The sequence below is a fragment of the Nicotiana tomentosiformis genome, chromosome 9 (genome assembly GCF_000390325.3).
Source record: "Nicotiana tomentosiformis chromosome 9, ASM39032v3, whole genome shotgun sequence".
Taxonomy (NCBI): Eukaryota; Viridiplantae; Streptophyta; class Magnoliopsida; order Solanales; family Solanaceae; genus Nicotiana; species Nicotiana tomentosiformis.
Window position 1 is genome coordinate 59,850,426 of NC_090820.1, and position 22,345 is coordinate 59,872,770.

The 22,345-nt window shown below is 36.7% G+C and overlaps 1 protein-coding gene across 12 annotated transcripts in view; it reads left to right on the forward strand.

Moving 5' to 3' along the window:
* The first annotated feature begins 2,267 nt into the window (after positions 1–2,267).
* Positions 2,268–22,345, forward strand: part of LOC104107909 (uncharacterized) — an 87,053-nt gene continuing 66,975 nt past the window's right edge. For 2 of the 12 annotated variants that reach the window (XM_009616834.4, XM_018774728.3), the window contains exons 1-12: positions 2,272–2,589; positions 2,943–3,020; positions 4,177–4,289; positions 7,371–7,464; positions 11,807–11,850; positions 12,000–12,068; positions 12,936–12,996; positions 16,913–16,967; positions 18,013–18,205; positions 19,247–19,315; positions 19,413–19,492; positions 21,691–21,828. In XM_009616834.4, the coding sequence (XP_009615129.1) occupies positions 2,493–2,589; positions 2,943–3,020; positions 4,177–4,289; positions 7,371–7,464; positions 11,807–11,850; positions 12,000–12,068; positions 12,936–12,996; positions 16,913–16,967; positions 18,013–18,205; positions 19,247–19,315; positions 19,413–19,492; positions 21,691–21,828 (1,091 nt within the window). In that variant the 5' untranslated portion in view covers positions 2,272–2,492. The other 10 variants (XM_009616835.4, XM_009616836.4, XR_011410858.1 and 7 more) reach the window with 9 other exon arrangements.

Below are 22,345 nucleotides of genomic sequence, written 5' to 3' on the forward strand. Positions count from 1 at the left end.
GAACAACATCAAAATCTAGTACGGTGGCAACCCCGTTCTCCTTAGTATATGGCTCCGAAGCCTTGATTCCAGTCGAAGTCGGGGAACTCAGTGCCAGGTTTCGATATACAACAGAAGAGTCAAATAACGAGGCTAGTGCCTCGAATTATCGGATGAAAAACGAGAAGTTTCTCTCGTCCAATTGACCGCCCAAAAGCAGCGAATCGAAAGATTCTATAATCGAAGAACCAAGCTTCGCCATTTTAAACTTGGGGACTTAGTGCTAAGGAAAGTCACCCTCAGTACCCGAAATCCAAATGAAGGAAAACTAGGACCGAACTAGGAAGGACCGTATCAGGTTCTCGAAAATGTCGGAAAAGGATCATACAAGCTCAGTATTATAAACGACAAACAACTATCAAGCAATTGGAATGTGTCGCACCTAAAACGATACTACTGCTAATGTACGACCCTCCTATATTCGTTTACATTTCGAAATTAACCCCTGCAGGAGTCCGATCAGGAGCTAGGATGGATCCTTCAATACGAAGCTCTAGGTTTGGAAGCACGCATTGCACTCTTTTTCCCTTAGACCGGTTTTATCCCAAATGGGTTTTTCGGCAAGATTTTTAATGAGGCAACCAATGATCGTGCTAAACTTAGAAACAATTTGACAGTATCCGAGGCCTCTTTACAATCGACCTCGAATACTGAGGGGGGGGGCATTAGCCCTCAAATATATCAAGTTCTGATGCAAGAAAGTTATTTCGTAATAACATGGTTCCAATAGGAAAAGTTGTAAGAGCCAAATGGTCAAAACGAACCATGCTCATGTAGTTGGCCCAAGCCCTAACGCAAAACATGGACACATGTATAGTGACTTGCAAAAAAAGTTTTCTTCTTTACCGATATCTTATATACAAGAAAAATTCCTCTATTTCGAGATTTATTATGCAAACAGGATTGAGATAAATCTCCGAGTCCGAGCAATCACTCACTCGACCATTAAGCCTACGAGCTACATTTCTTCGAGTTCGAAAACATTCACTCGACCATTACGCCTACGAGGCTACATTACTTCGAGTTCGAAATATTCACTCGACTAATAAGCCTACGGGCTACTCTTATCCCAAGTTCGAGCAAGCACTCACTCGACCATTAAGCCTACGGGCTACATTTCTTCGAGTTCGAAAATATTCACTCGACCATTACGCCTACGGGCTACATTACTTCGAGTTCTAAACATTCACTCGACTAATAAGCCTACGGGCTACTCTTATCCCGAGTTCGAGCAAGCACTCACTCGACCATTAAGCCTACATGCTACATTTCTTCGAGTTCGAAAATATTCACTCGACCATTACGCCTACGGGATACACTACTTCGAGTTCGAAACATTCACTCGACTAATAAGCATACGGGCTATTCTTATTCCTAGTTCAAGCAAGCACTCACTCGATATATTGTAGGAGTGAGTGCTTGAGGTGATTTTAGCTGATTTGAGATCGAATTTTTCAGCTGAAAATCGAAGAAGAACACAGTTACACAACAATATACTGCTGCATTATTACAATATATTGTCGGAGTATATAGCTATAGTGCAATAATATATTGTTATAGTATACAATATACTGTAATAATCGAAGAAGAACACAATTACCTAACATTATATCGCTACGGTATGCAATATACTGTAGGAGTATATAACTATACTGCAACAATATACTGTTATGGTATATAATATACTATAATGATATACCATAATAATATGCAATATACTGCAACAATATGGTGTAATAATATACAATATACCATAATAGTATACTTCGACTCCTATTTGTTGAATCAACTAGGTGCTATTGTGCAAGCTAAAGTCATGGTTATAGTAATATAATATTATACTGTTATAGTATATAAACAGTATATCGTAATAAATAAGTCATTTTTTTTTTTTTTTAACTAGTTCCTTGCATCCACCTCATCAAATGTGAGTGCCACATAGGATTGGATCCACCTTGAATAAACTTAACAAAAGAGGAGTATATTTAAACCAATAATATTACGCTAAGGATATAATTGAACCAAAAATATAACTAAAGGTATATGTTAAATGATAGGAATTAGTGAATATGTAAATTGAAGGACTGGGCCAGCGAGCTGCTTTGAGTTAAGATCTTTGGGGCATGTCCGGTAAATAGGGGAAGAGGGAGCATCGACTGTTATTATTTTGCTCGGCATGGGCATTTGTGTCTTTCTCCCATAAAACGTTTCCAATTTTGAGTCCCAAAATACCGTTTCGGCATTCGGAACCGTTTCCACGCCATTCTTTCTCCGGCGAAAGTATCTTTGATTGCTTTCTACTGTGCAATAATAGCTTTTCTTTCTCATGCCATAGAAATCCTATTCAGTTATAGTGAATTGGGTTGCAGTGCGCGGGCAATTGTTTTATGCTCCCACTGCTTAAAAGATCATTCTTTTTATAGTATACGGTTTTTGATTTGTGAGTTTGTAGGATGTTTGAAGGGCTCGTTAGGCAACTGATATTGGGTTATCTAGGTCAATATATTAAGGACATCCAAAAGGAGCAGCTGAAAATCACCTTATGGAATGGTAAGTACTCAACTAAACCCCTTACTCTACCGTCTGCTTATTGTTATTCACCGCAATTCTTTTTTCTTTTATATTGTTTATACTAATACAAAGTGCTAACCTGTCTTGGAGAATTTTTTTTTGAGAAAATTCAAAGAGATTATTATGTAGATGATAATGGAATCTAGTGAAAAGACCAATATAGTAGTGGTAATGCGTCAGGTGGTAAAATTTAGTTGAAGGACTGTCATTCGTCCAGTATATGCATCTTTTACTAATTTCTTTTTTTCTTCTCTTTTATTTTTGCCATTATCATGTCTCTAGTAGATTTGGTTGTTAGTGGTAGAAAGTGAGTTTTAATATGTGCAATGCAGAAGAAGTATTATTAGAAGATGTGGAACTTATTCTCGAGGCTTTCGATTATCTCCAGTTGCCATTTGCTTTGAAGCAAGGTAAAAGTTCTGAACCTTGTAGTCCTGCTACTTCAAAGGGTCCAACATATTTCCCCTCTATTGGGGTTATGATAATCAGTGATAAAAAAACTGGCTTAATTCATTTATTTGTAGCTTTATGTCTATGTTAGTACATTCAGCATGAGATTCCAAACTTTTATTCCCACTTTGCGTTGAATAAAGTGATTGACATCCTTCCATCTCTTCACACAAAGGCAGCAAATTAATGTTACTTTTGCTTTTCCTGATCACCTTGTCCTATATTATCCTATCATCTTCATTCTTGACTTTTTATTACTGCCAAATGTTTAAACTTTGTTCACTGTTGTAGCCTGCTCATCTGATATATTCCCCCATCAAGCACTATCCGCTTCTTCTTAGTAACATTTTACAGTTATTCAATGTAGCTCTCCGTAAGGTGTTCACTTGTCTGCACTCACCAATTTTTGACATTAGTTGGTATTACTTAGTTATACTTAAGTCTTGTGAAGTAATATATAGGAAAGCTTAACTTTGGCTGATATGGTTAGTGTGCTTACATATAATCTTAATTTTTTCTGGTAATGAAAAGAAACTAGATTGAGTTAAATTTCGGATTCAGGGCACCCGAGGGTGTGACCAAGTGGTCAATAAAACGGGGAATAACCATGAGGTCTCAGGTTCAAAACCTAACGGAGCCAAAAAATACTAGGTGGCTTCTCTCCATCTACTTAAGCCTTGATAGGAAGAGTTACCCGATGCTTGTGCTGGTGGGAGGTAGCAGGTAACCGGTGGAATTAGTTGAGGTGCACACGAGAAGACCCTGACACCAAAAAGAATCGGAATCAGGAATTCTTGTCATCATTCTGATTCCACTAAATGCATGCCGGTTAGCTTTTGTTGAATTAATGGGATGTCAGCTAGATTTTAATAGAATTCGAAGTTTATTGTTCACAGAATTCGAAGTTTATTGTTCACAGAATTCGAAGTTTATTGTTCCTTTGACTTTGGTTTCTTTCTACTTTTCCTGTTTGCTTCCTTTGAGTTTGATGCTTCTTGATGACTTTGTAACATTTAGGCCATTTTGTACTTATAAAAAATCTATAAGCTGTTTTCTCAGACATTGTATATCCAAGTTTTCTTTTCTTGATGAGATCCTATTTGTTCGCTTTTGTAGGTCATGTTGGTAAGTTGAGTATTAAAATTCCGTGGAAAAAGCTTGGCTGGGATCCTGTCATAATCAGTTTAGAGGATGTATTAGTATGTGCATCTCATCGGGACGAGAAAGAGGTATTATGCCATAATTCACTGTTACCGAATCTTTTTGTTTATCTTAAGAAAATTCAACATCAGTAATGATGAGTAAAAAAGTAAAAAAAGGCAGCCCGATGCACTAAGCTCCCACTATGCGCGAGGAACATTAGTAATGATGATTGATGAGTGTTCAATAAATATCAAAAAATCAAACTGAACCGGAAGATAGAATCAAATTTGCTCAGAAGATCGACATGTAGTTGGTTCGATTTGGTTTAGTATGAACTATAAAACGAACCAAACCAACATGACAATACTATCTGTCTATCTATCTATCTATCTATCTATCTATCTATCTATATATATATATATATATATATATATATATATAAAAATTATGTAATTTTTTCTTAAAAAGCTGTCTAGATATATTCATAATCTTTACTCGATAACAACCAAAAAGTTCCCCTGAAGATCAGCCCCTTCGATTGCCCACGGGGTAACAACCTCTGATGCCACATACTTTTCTGAGTTTCTGACAGGAGGGGGCTTGCTAATTGACATACTTTGCTATGAGGTTGTAGGAGTGCGACGACCTTAGACCAAATCTACATAAACGACCTAAAGGCTTGGTCTAATATGAAAGTAGAGTAATGATTAATATAATTTTTTTCATCAGGTGTCCCTTTTTAAGCCACTCATTACATTTTGTAGTTCTTTTAAACTTTTAGCAAATATAGCCTCCCGCATCAACAAGCGGCGAATAAACCTATAGATCACTACCCTTTCTTCTCCAAACTCTATTCTCTTCTTCCTTATTCTTCATCTTCCTCCTCCTCATCCTCCTCTTCTTTTAATATAAGCTTATTCTCAAGTTGGATATGTATTGTTCATATATCCTCTTCATAGATTCACCTATCCTCTTCATACAAAGGTCTTTGGTCTTGCATAAGAACCTCACCTATACCTATCTCGAAGCATTAGACTCAACCTTAAAGGTATTCTCAAGGAAGTTGCAGCAAAGGAGTCGAATTGAGCATTTGTTTCAAAGTCTTAAAAAGCTCCTTCTGTTCTTGCTCCCATATAAAACCCTTATCTTTCTTAATCACCCCGATCAGATGATTAGCCGTTGTGTTAAATCCCTTCACAAACCTCCTATCAAAACTTGCTAAACCCAGAAAGCTCCTAACCTCTTAAACACTCTTAAGGATTGACCAATTTATTATAGCCTTCACCTTAGTTAGCTTCTATGCCCATCCCATTTACTACAAACCTTAACACAACCCTTGAAAGCCTTAGTACTTCATTCTCACCTTGAAAGCTTTTGAAGCCCCTAAATCTGCATCCTTCCCTCCGATGCATTAAAAGGGACAGGATTCATGTAGCCAATCATTTATTAAAATAAATTGATAAGCTTGACGCAAAAGCCGAAAAATAAATAATAGTAACTTGGTCCGGGGCATCTAACATTTGACCGGGTCATGCTAATTCCATACTGAGAAGCATGTGCCCATCACTCCAGCAATGGCGTCGAAGATGACCTACAATAATCAGTCAATCTCTTCAAATCCGCTTGAATTAGGATCTACGGATTAATTCATATAGAATGTCCATAAAATTGGGAGTTGAATTAGTTAATAGACTGTACCAACTTCTGTATCTCAAAGTTAATAACTAATGGAAGAGATAAGTTGGTAAAGAAAGAAACTGTAACAGTACCTTCTGCATAAAATCATGTTGTAGTGTTCTGATAGTGCTGATTATTGCTGAGTATTTGTGAAAGTGAAACCTTGGAGCTCCGAGTTCATAGCACTTATTCTATTGGTAAGCTCCTATGGAGGCTATTTGTTCAGGAGGCTGCTTTTGGCGCTATTCTGATGGGGGATTACTTTAATATAGGAAAGAAGTCTATGTCAATTGGTTTGTCGTGATTGGAGGCTGATTGCTGAGAATTACCTCTTATTGCGTTGTGATCTAACACAGGATTTGTTGCAGTTCTGACATTGACCGTCTTCAGTTACTCAATAGCTATATCGGTGAAATATATATTTTTCACCTCATTGCATTGTGATTAGATAGGGGATTTGTTGCATTGAGGGGCACCAATTGGTTAATATCATACATAGTTCAGCTCACATTTGTGCAAGAATTGCTTGAAGAACAATGGAATCTGATTTCCACATGCTTATTTTGGTGCTTTTGATGGAAATGAATCTCACAGCCTTTTAAAGGAATTTAACTCTCATTTGCAGTCCATATTTTGCATGCTTTGTTCTGGTGGGGTAGAAATCTAGACCAGATCAGGAGAAGTTGTACGATGTTGGAGCCTCTTGATATGGTTTTTGTTAGCTATTAATGAACGATGGCGTGCTTTCATCTTAGGCCTCTTTATCCCTAAGCCGGCGTACATTAAACTATTTCCATGGAATTGTCTCGAGTTTTCAGAAAATTCTGACAAGGCTAGCTTTATAAGTGAGATGATATGTGTATTAGTGTGCTAATATTCATATATTGTTGTTAGATTTACACGGTTTTACAGATCTGTTATTTTTCTCATTTGACTGAGAACATGCTTTATGGAAGGCCGATAAACTTGATACTCCCTCCGTTTCAATTTATGTGAACTGGCTCGGTATGGAGTTTATGAAAGAAGGAAGACTTTTGAAGCTTGTGGTGTTAAAACCTTAAAGGGTAAAAGCTTTTGTATGGCTTTCAATTTGTGTGTCTATAAAAGCTTCTCATTAAGGGTAAAATGTGCAAAGGGAAAAATTTAAAGTTAAATTGTTTCCAGATATAGAAAGGTGTCATTTTTTTTGAAACGGATTAATAAGAAAAGTGTGTCACAAATGGAAATGGAGGGAGTATTTTATTACTTTTGATTGCTTGAATAAATTGATAATTATTCACTCTATCTTAATCAGCCAACACTAAAGTAGTTGAGATAATTTCTTAGAGGTGCACTTTCTTTTGTTTAACCATCTTGCTAAAATAACCTGACATATACACACACATATATATATGCATGTACGTGAAAAGTTACAACTTTAGTTCCCTGTCTCTCTTCTCTTTTTGCTTTCTGAAAGTTTTGGTGCAATTTTCTGCTCATGCTTATGACAGTGGAGGATGGATGAAGTAGAGAGAAGAGAATTCGCTGGGAAAAAGGCCAAACTTGCTGCTGCAGAACTTGCAAAATTATCAAGACGAGTATGTGGTGAGTGCTTTAGCATCTTATACTTGAAAGACTTTGACTGATTACTTTAGTTGAAATGTATATTGAAGCAAAGAGACTTAAGAGACTTTTGAGACTAGAATATTCCGACAGTGCCATTCTACTGGAATGTATAAACATAAAAGAGAAGAGGTCTCGATTAACTGTTGGTAAGTTATTCACAAGGAAAAACTCCACAATCATGCAATAACTAAAACCGTTCGACCACATTGCTCATGGTATGATATGTACGAAGTGATGAAAATGGTCAGCATGACGACTTATTATCTAGATTTAAGAATTGAAATTCTCTACATTGACGAGAAAGGCATTTGAATCTATTTCTTTTCACTTTTTTAAATGAAGGATATGAAAGAATTGATCTTTCTTTTCATTATCTCCGAACAACTAACTGAAATAAGTTTTTTTTCACATAAGAGAATGAGAGGAGAACAATTCGAAAGAGTTGAGCTCTCATTGACTCCACATTCAAGTGATCAGGTCCTTGCTTCTCGGGTCCATAGCACCAGCAGGAGCTACTGGCCATTTTATCTCCATGATCATTAATCTCATGTCCTCTCTTAGGCTCCTTCACCAACAACTTCATAATTATCATAGTAGCCATCAAGATTATCACAATCACCAATTTCATCAGTCATTGTAGGCATCACTAAGCAGTATGAATGAGATTGTGGAGTATTACTTTCTTGCACCTTTCCATGGTGTGATCCACTTCTCAACTTTCTACTATCTTTCCTCCTCAAGTATGATTCATTAGGATCAGCAAACACTCTAAAGTCATAAATTTATATATTTTTCTCCTCCACAGAGATCTACTACTATGTATGACATATTTTACAATTCCACTCATTACTTTTCTTGAACCTGCAAAAAGCAATTTGGAACAAAAAAAGTAGGTCAGTGGATAAAAGAGTGGATAAAAGGACCTCACAAGTACTCTCTTTACTTGTATCACTCAAATTGTAGTCCTCAACCCTCGTGTATACTTTGTATCAAGGCTTTTTACATGTCACACACTCATGCCTTCTACGACTCAAGGGATGCTCCTTAGTCTTTTCCACGAACCAACTCAAATGCTCAAAGCACGTTCAAAGTATTGGGTCCAGAATGAAGTTTAGGTTAAAAAAACAAAAGGACAATAAAACTATTGCCTCTGTCGCAATTTCAGTTGCATACTTTCCTTCTGCCATGTGAAGTGGATCCTTGGCGTAACTGGTAAAGTTGTTGCCATGTGACCAGGAGGTCACGGGTTCGAGCCGCGTAAACAACATCTTGCAGAAATGTAGGGTAAGGCTGCGTACAATAGACCCTGTGGTCAGGCCTTTCGCATAGCGGGAGCTTAGTGCACCGGGCTGCCCTTTACTTTCCTTCTTACATTGTCCCCAAAAGGATTGTCATGTTTCCTTTTTTTTTAGAAATAAATTAACTTTAAACTTTTTATTTTACCCTTGATGATAAGAATTATAGCCACTGAAATGTCTATGCCTTTCTTTAGGCCACAAATTTCAAAAGTCTTTCTTTTTTAAACCCTTGCCCATTCAAACACCGCCACATAAATTCGGACGGAGCGTGTAATATGGGTAGGTAACATACAATTAGTCAATGAAAAAAGAAGGTAAAAGGCACACAAGTAATACACTCAATAAGTATGAACGAATACTTACCGTATCTAGCAAGAAGTATAAGATCCATTGTTTGGAATTGATTAGGGAAAATCTGTTCATTAGATTCAAAAAGGTATAACATTCAGAAACAATCCCAAACTAATTCTAACTCAAAAACACAGGCAAAATCAACTTGCGGTTCAAAAATGCATTCATTCATACCCTAAGTGGACTTTTGAAATTTGAGGACAATAGGACAAATATGCTTTTGCATCATACATAGATTCAGTCATATTTAATATAAAATTTGCAGAAAAAACTTTTCCTCGAAATATATTCTGCAATATTCTTCAACCCCAACTTTGATTTTTATTAATTCCATTTAAAAACTAGGTTTACCACCACCATATTTCAACGATCAACAAATATGAATGAAATTCACATGAAAAAGTCCATTAAATGGATGATATATTATGAAAAAACCGGAGGGAGCCTTGGAGCAACTGTGAAGTTGTCTTCGTATGACCTATGGGTCATGGGTTCAAGCTATGGAAGCAACCACTAAGCATTAGGATAACCTGTCTATATCACACACCCTTTGTCTTTTTTTCTTTATTATGAAAAACCAAGATCAATGTAGGGCCCAACAACCATGAATTCAACGAATTTTGAATGATAACTTACAATAATGTCGAAAAGCTTACTTATTCACTGATTAGGAAGTCAATTTGATTGAAAGCTTGATTAATCTTCATTTTGCTCCTCTTTTAAGCCTTTGCTTAAGCAGGAAAATTAGAGTGTGGCAGAAGGTCGAGAGTCGGGGAATTCACTTCCCGGAGATTTCTACCTTTTCTTCCAATTACAGAAGTTACTGATTGTCTTCTTTATTTTGGGACTAAATAGCATAATATACTTGATAGAAAGATAGTAAATGATTAAGTTGTAATATTAATGTCTTCATCTCATCTAAAATTAGATTATTTGAACTCGACATGCAATTGTTAAGTGTCTTTCATAAGTATTTCCATACTTTGATTTCAATTAAAGAGTTTAATGATGGTGGGTAATGGAAGATGTCGAGAAGTTTGTGGTTAAAATTAGTGGACGGAACACAAAATTTTCCACAAAATTGTGAACCAATATGAGATATGATATGATTGACAAGTTGAGGATTACCGGAATTTTATGTGAAGACACGAGTAAGCTATTAAAATGAAAATTGTCATATTTACAAGAACTTACTGGAGATGAAAACATGGAGACGGCTATTTAAAATAGACTTCCCTAGAATTTCATATCTAGAGAGGGAATGAGTAGAGAGGCCCTCTTCGATTGAGAAATGGAGTAGGTTAGATTCTGAAGGAGTTAAGGCACCATGTCTAGATAGATTCCATATGGCTTTCTACGAGCATTGCTGGTGATCAGAGATGATGTGAAGCCAGGGAAGTTTGTAAAGAGTTTCTACGCTTCTTTTATATTGTTGATGTCAAAAAGGCAGGAGCCGAAGGATTTAGTCCTTTAAGCTAGGTGGAAGTTTCTACAAGTCATTTCGAAACTTCCTTTTGTCAAAGGAAGATAAATCATGGACACTGTGCTCATTGCAAATAAATGCCTGAACAGTAGAGAAAGCAAGGAGAAGTTGGCATCATGTGTAAGCTGGACATAGAGAAAACCTAGCGATCATGTCAGAAAGCAAGGAGAAGTTATGGGTGCTTTCTTTTCAACAATTTTCGGATAGCACTAGGTTATGCCTTAGTCAATACAAGCGTATTGGTTTGCTGCAGGAGTTGCAGTGTCTCTAAACCACTAAGAAAATACTGGAAAGCAATTCCAGTATGAGTTTGTTAGGTACTTTGGAATGAGAGAAACTCAAGGTGTTTTGCAGGCAGAAGCAACTCAATGTAGAACCTCACGTGTATGTGTTTAGGATTTTTTTTGATGGTGGTGGTGTAGGGGCCAGCTCGTGCGCACCTTGACTATTCCATCTGGTACCTGCTACCTCTAGCACACGTACCGGATAACTCTACCCACTAATGTTTAGGCAGATGGGAAGAAATCACTTGGTGTATTTTTGTTTTCGCTGGGATTTGAACCTGAGATCTCATGGTTGTCATCCTACTTCATTACCCAGTAGGCCATACTCTTGGGTTAGATGTCTAGGATTACTGGCTTCTTCTTGCAATTTACAAGATCTTTTTGATGTAAGCGGCATGAATGTCTTTATTAGCTCATTACAGGCATAACTTTGTATAGGGGAGCCCTTCCTTTTTGTTTTTGTACAGCGGGGCCTCTCATTTTGTAATGTCCAGCACTAGCTTAGTACGTGGCTATTTCTGTTATTAAAAGCTTAATTTACTGATCAAAAGGAAAGATGGTGGCATCTGAGTGTAGTATTCAGTTTTGCTGCAGCAAAATAACCACAAGCTTGGTAAGTCCTCTCAGGACTAGGGGCCACTTAGATTTTTTTTTAACTATACGGTTAGATGATGGAGGACAAAACTTAGGCTACTTTCTTTTTCCTATTTTTATCTCACTACAGAATGTCTATTATGTTCATATTTAGTGTAGCTGTTTTTGGTTTAATGTTTCATGTTAAGCTTGTATTTCCTACACTGACCTTAGTCGGTTTTCTCATAGTAAAGGTTAACACTTTGATTGTCTGTACGTTTAATTTCTATCTTCTTTTGTGGACTTCTTAAAGAATCTTTTGGTTTTTGCAGATAGTCGGGCTGGAAACTCATTTACGTCATACATTACTGCAAAGGTTGTATTATATATTTGTTAAAAGGCGCTGACTGGACCCGCTGGGATCTTTCTTTTTTGCAAATTTCTTTGGCTTCGTTGTGCTATTTAGTTGTGTACCCATTGGCTTTTATTATTCCTCTAATACTTTTTCTTGATTTCCTTCTTCAGGTCCTTGACAACATCCAGTTGTCCATCAGAAATGTTCATATTCTTTATCGTGACATGCTGACCTCTTCGGTATAGTTCTACCCAATTGTATTTGAGATTGTTTATTTTCCTTGTGTACTTATTTTGCTTTCCGTTTGAAGTCATGAGCTTGTTGGGCTATTCTTTTGGTCCTTAACTTTCAGATTTTTGCAATCCTTCGGTGCTAGTTTTTCTCCGGGCTCCTCCCTCACCTTATTGCCCTTCATGTCCCTTGTTTGTCAAATGCACCTAATATCTGGGATGAAGCACATAAATTTGGCCATAAAAGGAGTTACTAGAAATAAAAGAGTTGGGAAGACACATCTATGAGTTTCTCAAGGAAAAAAGCCTTTTATGTGCTTTCAATGTGAGGTCGACTTTAATTAAGGGAGATGATTTACAGCTTATGTCAAAGAACTAGCTAGATTTTATAGGCAGATGTGCGATGTGAATTCCAACCTTATATTTGCTTAGGGAATTCTTTTTGCATGTTAGTTTATTGATCCTTTTTTGTATGTTTTTAACATTGCGAAATTCCAGTTCAGAGTTATAGATCTCTTCTTTGCATTTCATTCTGCCTACTAATACTAGTTCTCTTATCTCTACAACTCTTGCCCTGAACAAATGTGGCCTTTCGAGGCTTTTAAATAAATCATTGAAGGAACTGAGTCATAATCGATAAATGGTGGGACTGCTGGTGATAGCCATTCTCTCTTTCCAGGGGATGAAATCGTAGATCTTTAAAGCTGCTTGAGAACTCTAGGTGCAGAATGTTATCTGATTTTGATCATTTACAATTGAGACTTTGCCTTTTTCACACACAGGGAATTCATATTTTAGATTTTGTATTACTCTGTCAAAGTGAGATAATTCAGTTTTCCAACTAATCTTTTCAACTAATTTCCTGTATCTCCCAAGGTCACAGAGAGGCTCCCCTGGATCTGGCTGAAGCTTGACATTCGGATCTATAGGAGTATCGGTAGGTCTATCGTTTGTCATCTCTGTCTCCTGGAGTATCGGTAGGTCTTGACATTCGGTTGTGAAATGACAATGCTTGATCTTGATTGAGCTACTTCAATACCTAGGAAATACAACTTACCCAGGTCCTTGGTGTGGAAATGCTGAAAGAAATGTCGTTGCAAGCTATCAATACCCTATCGGTCACTGCCAATGATAATTATATCATCAACATAGACCACTAAATAGATGCACGGGTCCAAGGCTGGGTATAGATAAGAAATAGAATAATCAGCTTAGCGGAGGATCACGCCAAACTCCTTTATAACTGTGCTAAACTTGCTAACTGTTTTAAACCATATAAAGATCAGCGCAGTTGGCATACAAGTCTACTAGACTTCCCTGAGCAACAAAGCCCGACATATGCTCCATATACACCTCATCCTCATGATTGCCATGAAGAAAGGCCTTAATTTCTAACTGAAGAAAGGGCCAATGGTTAACATCTGTCATGGGTAAGAAAAGTCGGACACATGCAATTTTATTAACACGAGAAAAAAGACCCCTAGCTCCAGCCACTTCCCACCAGACTTTTTCACTTTCTTTTCATTTATCTCTCCCACACTAGACCAGATATAGCTTGTTCAATCAGTTTGGTGAGTCTATGATCCCTGAAATTCTCATATGCAAGTTGTGTTTCACATTTTGCATATCTGAAGTCTCCGCTAGGAAAAATTCTCCTTTTCACCAAACATGGTCACTTCCAGGTAGAAGCCTATACAGATGCGGACTGTGCTGGATGTACAAATGACAGAAGATCTACGTCTAGTTACTGTACACTCATAAGACGGAAAACTTAGTTATTTGGAGAAATAAAGACAAAATGTACTTGCTACATTAAGTTCCGAGGTAGAATATAGAGCTATGTCCCGGTTTGTTTGTAAACTTCTGTGGCTACTAAAGCTACTAGAGGAATTGAGATTGTCTGAAAAAGGAAAACTTTCCTTGTATTGTGATAGCAAGGCTGCAATCAGTATAGTTCATAATCCTGTTAAGCATGACCAGTGTTCTAAAAGGTGGAGGCGCGAGCCACAGTATCTTACTTAGTACGAGGCGAGGCGTAAGCTCCGAGACACGGGGCATAAGTAAGGCTGTGCATGGATCGGATAGGATCGGATTTAGCACATTTCGGATTCTACAAAATGCAATCCGATTCCGATCCGAATTAACATCGAATCGGATCGGATTTTAAAGTTTAGATCGGATAAATATTTCGGATTGTCGGATCAGATTGTACGTATTATTAAGGCTATTGCTAATCTATCCCCTAACGCAGCCATCTCCCCCCATCCCCTCTAACCACGCATCATTTCATCCATTCTGCATCAACAATAGAACAAAATTTTTCAACACACAGCTTAGCAACATAAAAGGCAATTAGTGATCTCATAATGTATAAAATGCAAGCATGACTTAGATCTTCATTCAGTAACAACTTTAGACCGTTTCATACCGAAAGGTCTCTGCTAGAAGGTTAGGCAAGCTGAATTCATAGGATTATTCGAGTCGATAAAGGAAGACGTGTCGTCCGGTCACCGTCGATAGTCGGAACACAGAGAAGAGAGGCGGAACAGAGCAACAGTCTCTCTGAAAAGAGCTTAGAGATAGAGAGGCTCGATGAAATAATACCTAACCCTAAAATTAAAGTTTAGTATTTATACATGTCCTAAAAATCATTTCGGATTTCGGATTGGATCGGGTTAAAATTATACCAATCTGAATCCGATCCGGATATCCGAAATTTTTAAAAACATAATCCATATCTGATCCAAATATCCGAAATCCGAAAATCCGAATTGAGCTCCGATCCAAATGCACAATCCTAGACGTAAGCCCCGGGACATGGGGCATAAGCCTCATAGATCTTTAAATTTTTTAATTTATAAATCAATAAAATAACTTAATAACACGAAAACTATAGAAAGCACATTAAATTTTTAAGAAAATTAAAAAGGATTAAAGAAACTCATAAAAAATAAAATATCTAGCATGTTTTTACTAGTATAAACAATGCAATAGTGTTTAAGTTATTATGAGATACAAATCAACTATAATGTCTTAATGGTCGAACAATTAAATAACTACAATTTCGTAAAAAATGTTATCAGACTATACATTATACCTCCCTAAAAGTAAATAATCAATAAACTGTATCAATATTATAATTTAAAACATCACTCCTTCATGAATAAATACAAAATTGCTTTCAAATAGCAAAACAATAAAAGAATGATAATCCTGAGAGATATAAGACTAAGACATGAAAATTAATAACAAGTGAAAATATAAACTTCAGCTATCTATTTTTAAAAGAGGTTCAATGATATTCGCCCTGACGATACTCTCAATTAGTAAATCTGCAATACCATGGCTCATTATTTGAGTTACTCTCAATCTTCATACTTCTATAGATGAAAATAGAACATTTATCACTTATTTGTTAAAGAATTTTGATGGTCAACAGTACTAATTACAGAATTCGACACATGATTTGCATATGAACTATTAGGCGAGCCTTAAGCGTTGGGCGTTTGGCGTGTTTAAGGCGCACAGTCGGGCGCTTGAGGCGTAAGCATCACAAAACTAAGCTCCACTGAGGCTTTTTGCTAGTCTTGAGTCCCAAGAAAGCCTTTTAGAACATTGAACATGACAGAATGAAACATATTGAAATTGATCGACACTTCATCAAAGAAATGATTACAAGGGTTTCTTGACTTTGCTTCATGTGTCATAAGAGAAACAACTAGTTGATGTGCTTACAAAAGGTCTCAACAAACGATCCTTTCACACACTGGTTTGCAAGTTGGGGATGTGTGACATCTTTGCACAAACTTGAGGGAGAGTATTGATTGTAGGAGGATTTTTAGGCTTGATTCTAGGAATATTGATTCCCGAATCAACGTGACTGTTTTGATTTGATTTAATTAGCCTTTATTCTCTTTCCTTAATTAGTCATAAGAACCTTGTATAAGTAGCATGTTCTTGGGATGTAAATATACACAGAAAAACAAGAAGCCTTTTCTTCTTCTTGAGATCTTCAGTTAGCTCATCTATAAGTAGGATAAACAGGTAGGGGCTCAAAACCGATCTCTGGTATAAACACACGATTATAGGAACTCTTTGTATCTCTTACTACTATTCTCATAATAGTGATGGCTCATTCATATATATATATCCTTTACGGTATTTATGCATTCAATATATGAATTCCTTTTTTCTCCATTTATATATTTATATATACTGAAATCTTTTCTATATCTTGGAACAGTTGAATGCTTAATGATTCATAGAAGTTTAGCAAAAAAAAAAAATGATTCATAGAAGAATTAAATGAAACAAGAAGTGCTCGTTTCATCTAATCTAAGATCATGTCTAATGATGTGTGGAAAATACAAATGGAGATTCAAATCAAATAACCTTTCATGCTTTTTAGGTTAGTCTAACCGAAATGTACAAGAGTAAAGCCGATTCGTTATTGCATAAGAACCCATACAAGTCAAAGGAAACGGGATGTCAGGAAAGGGGAAAAAAAAAGGATACTATGGCAATCAAAACAACCAGATCAGTCAGAAGTTGCAAATTTTAGCAAAATTAACCTCCTGAGATCCTTAAGAAAATGTATATTAGCCTTTATGTGTCAGTAGAAAATATAATGAAGTTCTAGTACACTTTTTTTTCTATGAATATTTTTTTTTTCTGGATTATATTGGCCTGAGATGAATTTATATGGAGTAACATAGTCAGTGAGGATTCATATAGCCGATTCCAACTTGTTTGGGATTGAGGCACAGTTGTTGTTGTTGTTGTTGTTGTTGTTATGTACATTAACCTTCATGTGATGTTCCAAGCAATTACTTGTTTCCTTTTTTGTCAGGCAGTAACTGTCTTTGGTATGAAGCTGTCAAGTTTAACAATTATGAGGCAGCTAGTTAGGTATGACTCTAATTGGTGTTGTATCTTTTCCATGTTCTCTTCATGCAGTCACTTACATTGATGAATTTGCTATGCTTGAAAAATATATTGTTCTTTCTTTAACAGTGTAAGCTCATATTTCTCATGCATGAGATAGTCTATTTAATGCAAGGAGAATTTTGTGTTCCTCCTTGGAACTGGAATTCTTTAATGCTTAAAAGGTCAAGTTTAACAATTATGAGGCAGCTAGTTAGGTATGACTCTAATTGGTCTTGTATCTTTTCCATGTTCTCTTCATGCAGTCACTTACATTGATGAATTTGCTATGCTTGAAAAATATATTGTTCTTTCTTTAACAGTGTAAGCTCATATTTCTCATGCATGAGATAGTCTATTTAATGCAAGGAGAATTTTGTGTTCCTCCTTGGAACTGGAATTCTTTAATGCTTAAAAGGCGGGTATGATATTATAGGAGTATTAGGCCCTTCATACAATGCCAGCAATTATTTGGTCAATGTTTCTATCAGTTTGCGCATATCTAGAGTCAGGCTTCAGTGTGCTAGAGTAGTTTTATAAATTTGCTTCCAGATTGTAATGGGTTGGGAAGCTATTCTGTACGGTTCTGTATTTGACATGTACTAAAAGGAGAATTTGTCATTATCTAATATACTAGTCAATCTTATTAGAAACTAAACAAATTATTTTTATGATTATACTTTGAAGTCGCGGTGATAATTTTTTTCCTTTTCCAAAAACAATTTCTCTCCGTATAACAAATGGCAGTTACAGGTGTTTCTCAATCAATAAAACTCACAACATGTGCTTCATTTGTCTACCCTAATAGGCTTACATCATACCCCTAAGGGTGCAGCCCTTCCCCGGACCCTGTGTGAACGTGAGATGCTTTGTGCACCGGGCTGTCCTCTTACAATATGTGCTTCATTTGTGCAAGAGTTATTTCCGCAAATATTGGCTGCAAATACTTCTGCAAAGCATTCTTTGGTTTTTAAGAATCAACACATGCACCATTTGTGTCGTTTACCTTACTTGTCCTTTGTCCATCTAGTGGGAAAATGAGAGATGGGCGTGTCAACAAACTTGTTGAAGTAAAAGGACTGGAACTCTACTGTACTACCTTCCAAAGTACTCATGAGGTGATGAGAGACTATGCAGTGGATTCTAACAGTAAGGGGAGAGAATTGGAAGCAAATGATGACAAATATGTGTTGGTCCCACTAGATGTATCTTTGTCTCTTTCGGTATGTGAATCTCGTACTCAACCTTTTGTTCTGTTGTTAGTTGTCTATTCCTTTTGTGTTTTGAATTAAAACAAAAAAAGAGAAGTCATACTTGGGTCTTTAATAATCACCACTTTCTAAAATGAGTTACTTTATTGCTTTCTTTGTTATATAGGTTAAAATTAACCGGACCACTTGTGAACTTCCCAATTATTGACATCTAATAAGTGGTTCCATGCCTTTCTTTCCAGGCAATAGGTCCTCCATAAATTACTTCCTGAAAGAGCAGCTTTTTGTCCAACATCACTTAAACATCAACTGTACCTCAATTCCAATTACTCGGGATTAGCTATATGAATCGCTCTATCTATTTAAGGTGCATTTTATTTGTTAACAGCGTCCCTAAAATGGCAGTTTTTCATCTCCAAAATGTAACTATGATGTAAGGCTGCTTCTGTTTTGATGGATATCTTTTCATCAACTTCTCCTCTTGTATTTGAACTGGTAAATGTGAGCGGTAGAAATCCTTTGAAGCTTTTCTTATTACTGTGCTAAGTGCCTAAGTCTAAATCGTTCAATAAAAATTGGACTGAAGCATCAACAGCATTCTCAAGTCTTAACTTATTTTCCATTTGAAGTCGAGCCATACTTTTATTTGATATACTTTATGTGATGTGCAGATGAAATATGTTTTATCAACCGGCTACTTATTTGCGGCAAAACTGGATTCAATTCCAATTAAAGAAAATGAAAAACCTGTACAGACGAGCCCCCCCCCCCCCCCCTTTTCCTACTAAAAAGTAAAACCAACGGTTCAACATGATCGTGTGCTCTATATGGTTATTTCAAAATTTCCTATTTAGTTTTAGTTTTATTTTCCACTTGGGAAATTTGCCTTTGACTTAGATCTGTATTGGATTTTGGAAGAGTTAGCCGGCCCTTTTAATGGGCTCATACACACTTATTTATATTACAAGGTCAAATCAATGTGTTGTTCTGTTTGTAAACTTTATGCTTCTTTTATTTATGTTTTCTAATGAGCTGTCACCAATTCTGATATAGGTGAACCGTTCAGGAAGGCTTGAGAAAGATGTTCCGCAATACTTCTTAAGTATAGAGTTGAATAATATGGTTTGTACAGGATATTTCCTATCATTTTAAAGAATTTCATTTGTAATTCAGTATCACAGTAACATAGTTGTTGATCTCCTTTTTCATTGCACATTAGGATGTTTCTCTGGATGAGATTCAAATACAACAAATCTTGAGCATTTGTGACTATTTGCTGACATGTCAATTGAGAGAGAAGTAAGATGTCACCATTCGCCTCGTGTATTTTTTAGTTAATATCTGTTCGTTGAGGAGCTCAATAATTTTATCTTGAACTATTTCATTTTCACTCTTTGAATTAAGACATTTACTTCGTTTTTGTTATGTTTCCCTTTTCCATTTTTTATGATGAAGAATATTTCATTCATGAAAGAAGGATTGAGAACTAGATGTCAGCCTATTTACAATAGTTACATTGCTTTGCTATTTGTCTATCTTTCACTTTTCTAATTAATATCTAAGATTTGTACAATATTCCTTCCCTTGACCTTCATCTTTCTCAATGGAAGTTTTGATTGCAACAACTCAAAGCGGAATCTGAGATTGTTTAAGCCAAAGCACTCGATGTATTTTCATGATTACCCGAGCTGTTTAAATCTTGTTTATGGAGAATGAAAGAATCTTTATGCGAATAGAATGGTGTGCTAAGCTGTTGTATTACATTTTCAAACTGCTTTTGGGGAAGAAAGCATGTCTGGTTTATTGATATTCTCATCTCCATAATTACAAATGATATTGCAGTAACAAAAAAGGGATAAAATCCCCAAGACATGTAAGTACACGCTAGAACTGAGCTATACAAAAATATTATTCTCCAGAAAGCTCAATAATACTCGGATGGTATAGAATTTGTGCTCCACAACAAAGAAAAGCAGCATGATGCTTGGCGCAGTATCCCCTCTATTAGTATTGAGCAGTGCTAACATGGACTGGAAAAAGGAAAAGTGACGTGCTATCATTTGAAAGTTAAGTGCAACTATTGGGTAAAGCATGCAGCTGCGTATATGTAGTTTGTTTGTTTCGGCTATTGACGACATTACCACATGTTTTTTCCCCCTCTATTTTTTGAGTTAGTACAGAGATAAATATCTCCACTAAGCTTTACTTCCTCTTATTTATGTGCAAATATCTCCACTAAGCTTTACTTCCTCTTATTTATGTGCAAGATATAGGAAGTAATGCTTCTCATAAGAGGTGCTTCTTAGCTTGTCGCACTCCTTAATGTTCCTTGTATTGCATGGCTTAGTATTGGAATATCAACACGTGGTTCTGCCCTAATCACATCCAATCATCAATGAATCCGGAAACCACTTGTATACAGTGGTTTTGCTCCAATGTACCAATGAATACATTTTCAAATATCTGCTTCCAAATCCTCCCAAAATTGCCTCTTGACCTCCTGGTCCAATCCTACCTGGGGCCGTACGCGCTAACCACGTTTACAGTAAACCCTCCAACTACAAGCTTAATACTCATCAACCTATCGTTTACCCTCCTAACCTCGACCACTAACTCCCTGAGTTCCCTGTCAACTAAAATACCTTCCCTATTCTTGTCCCCAACGCGTCTTGAGTACCACAATTTATACCCGTCTACCACAATTTCTCTGAAAAAGTTCCTTTGTTGTTCTAACCCACACTAGCTTGTCCTCTTGTTCAGCAGTTCCCCTTAAAATCTGTAGAAGACTGAAGAATTCAGTCACCTGGGCACTTTCCAGTCACTCAGATATCTCTAAAGGTGAGATCCCAGCTCTGTTGACTCCAAATTTCAGCTAAAGTTGCATCAGGTTGTTGTACTAAGCTGAAAATATCTGGAAAGATCTCTTTGAGAGGGCCATTCCCAATCAAGTCATCATTCCAAAAGGAAGTCTTCAAGCCATTTCCAACTTTAATGCTGATGTTACAAGCAAAATCTTGACAAAGGGTTCTTATTGATTTCCATACACTCACTCCATAAGAATTGGTAACAGATCTTGTGCACCACTGCCCTTCTGTCCCCTTTTTGTCATTTATCACCTTTCTCCACAAAGCTTGGTCTTCAAAGGGAATCCCATTAAATCAATAGAGTCCTGTTGTGCTTTCTCAGGTTTCTAATTCCCTAGCCCCCTTCCTTCTTACTGCATGTGAGTGACTATCTACGGTAGCATCTCTACTCCTTATTACCTTGCCAAATGAAATTCCTACTCAGTGCATCAATTCTCATTGGCATGCCATAAAGAGACGTTATATATGTAGGAAGAGCATTCAGACCACTATTAACCAGGAACCCCCCCCTCAAAAAAAAAGTTATAGAATTGCCTTCCCATCTAGTCTTTTTACTATTTGAGTAAGCATCAGAAAATCGTTTACCCTTTCTAAATTTTTTTGATGTTCGGTTTTGTTGTCCTTACATTGTAGGTACGGACGGTTTCGTCCTTTAGGTAAAAAGCTTAAAGGCTGGCAAATAGCATGGTGGCAGTATGCACAACAATCTGTTTTACTGGACGTTCAACAGAGGTTGAGGAGAACTTCTTGGAAGTACCTTGGAGAGAGGCTGTAAGTTGATCATCTCGAGAACTTCCCCCCCCCAAACCAACCAATATGGGAAAGCAATAGGAGGTCTTTCTTTGTTGTTTTGTTCATTAGATATCAGTCTAGTACAGTCAATTATTTGGCATTTCAATTCTTCATACTCGTTTAAGTTTCATGTTCATTTGCACTTCGTCAGGGTTGAAATTGAAATTCACGCTACTGATTATTAAAAAAGAAAACTTATTTACCAGCTGATGAAATTTTGATGATATTTGATACCTTGGCCCGTCTTTTCGTCTTGGCATACCATGTGCTACCCGTGTTGGATGGACTTGTGGGATGGAATTGGACAAGGTTATAAAGGAAGAAGGCCAGGTTTGTATAATAGATTATTATTCAAGTAGTTGTGGAAGCCATAATACAGGTGAAATATGGCATGCCGACTGCTTGGTGCACTGACCATTTCCTTTATCTTCTTTCGCCCTGTATCCTCTATCTTCTGTGACTGATATGGACACAGTTAAGGAAAATAATTCGTAGT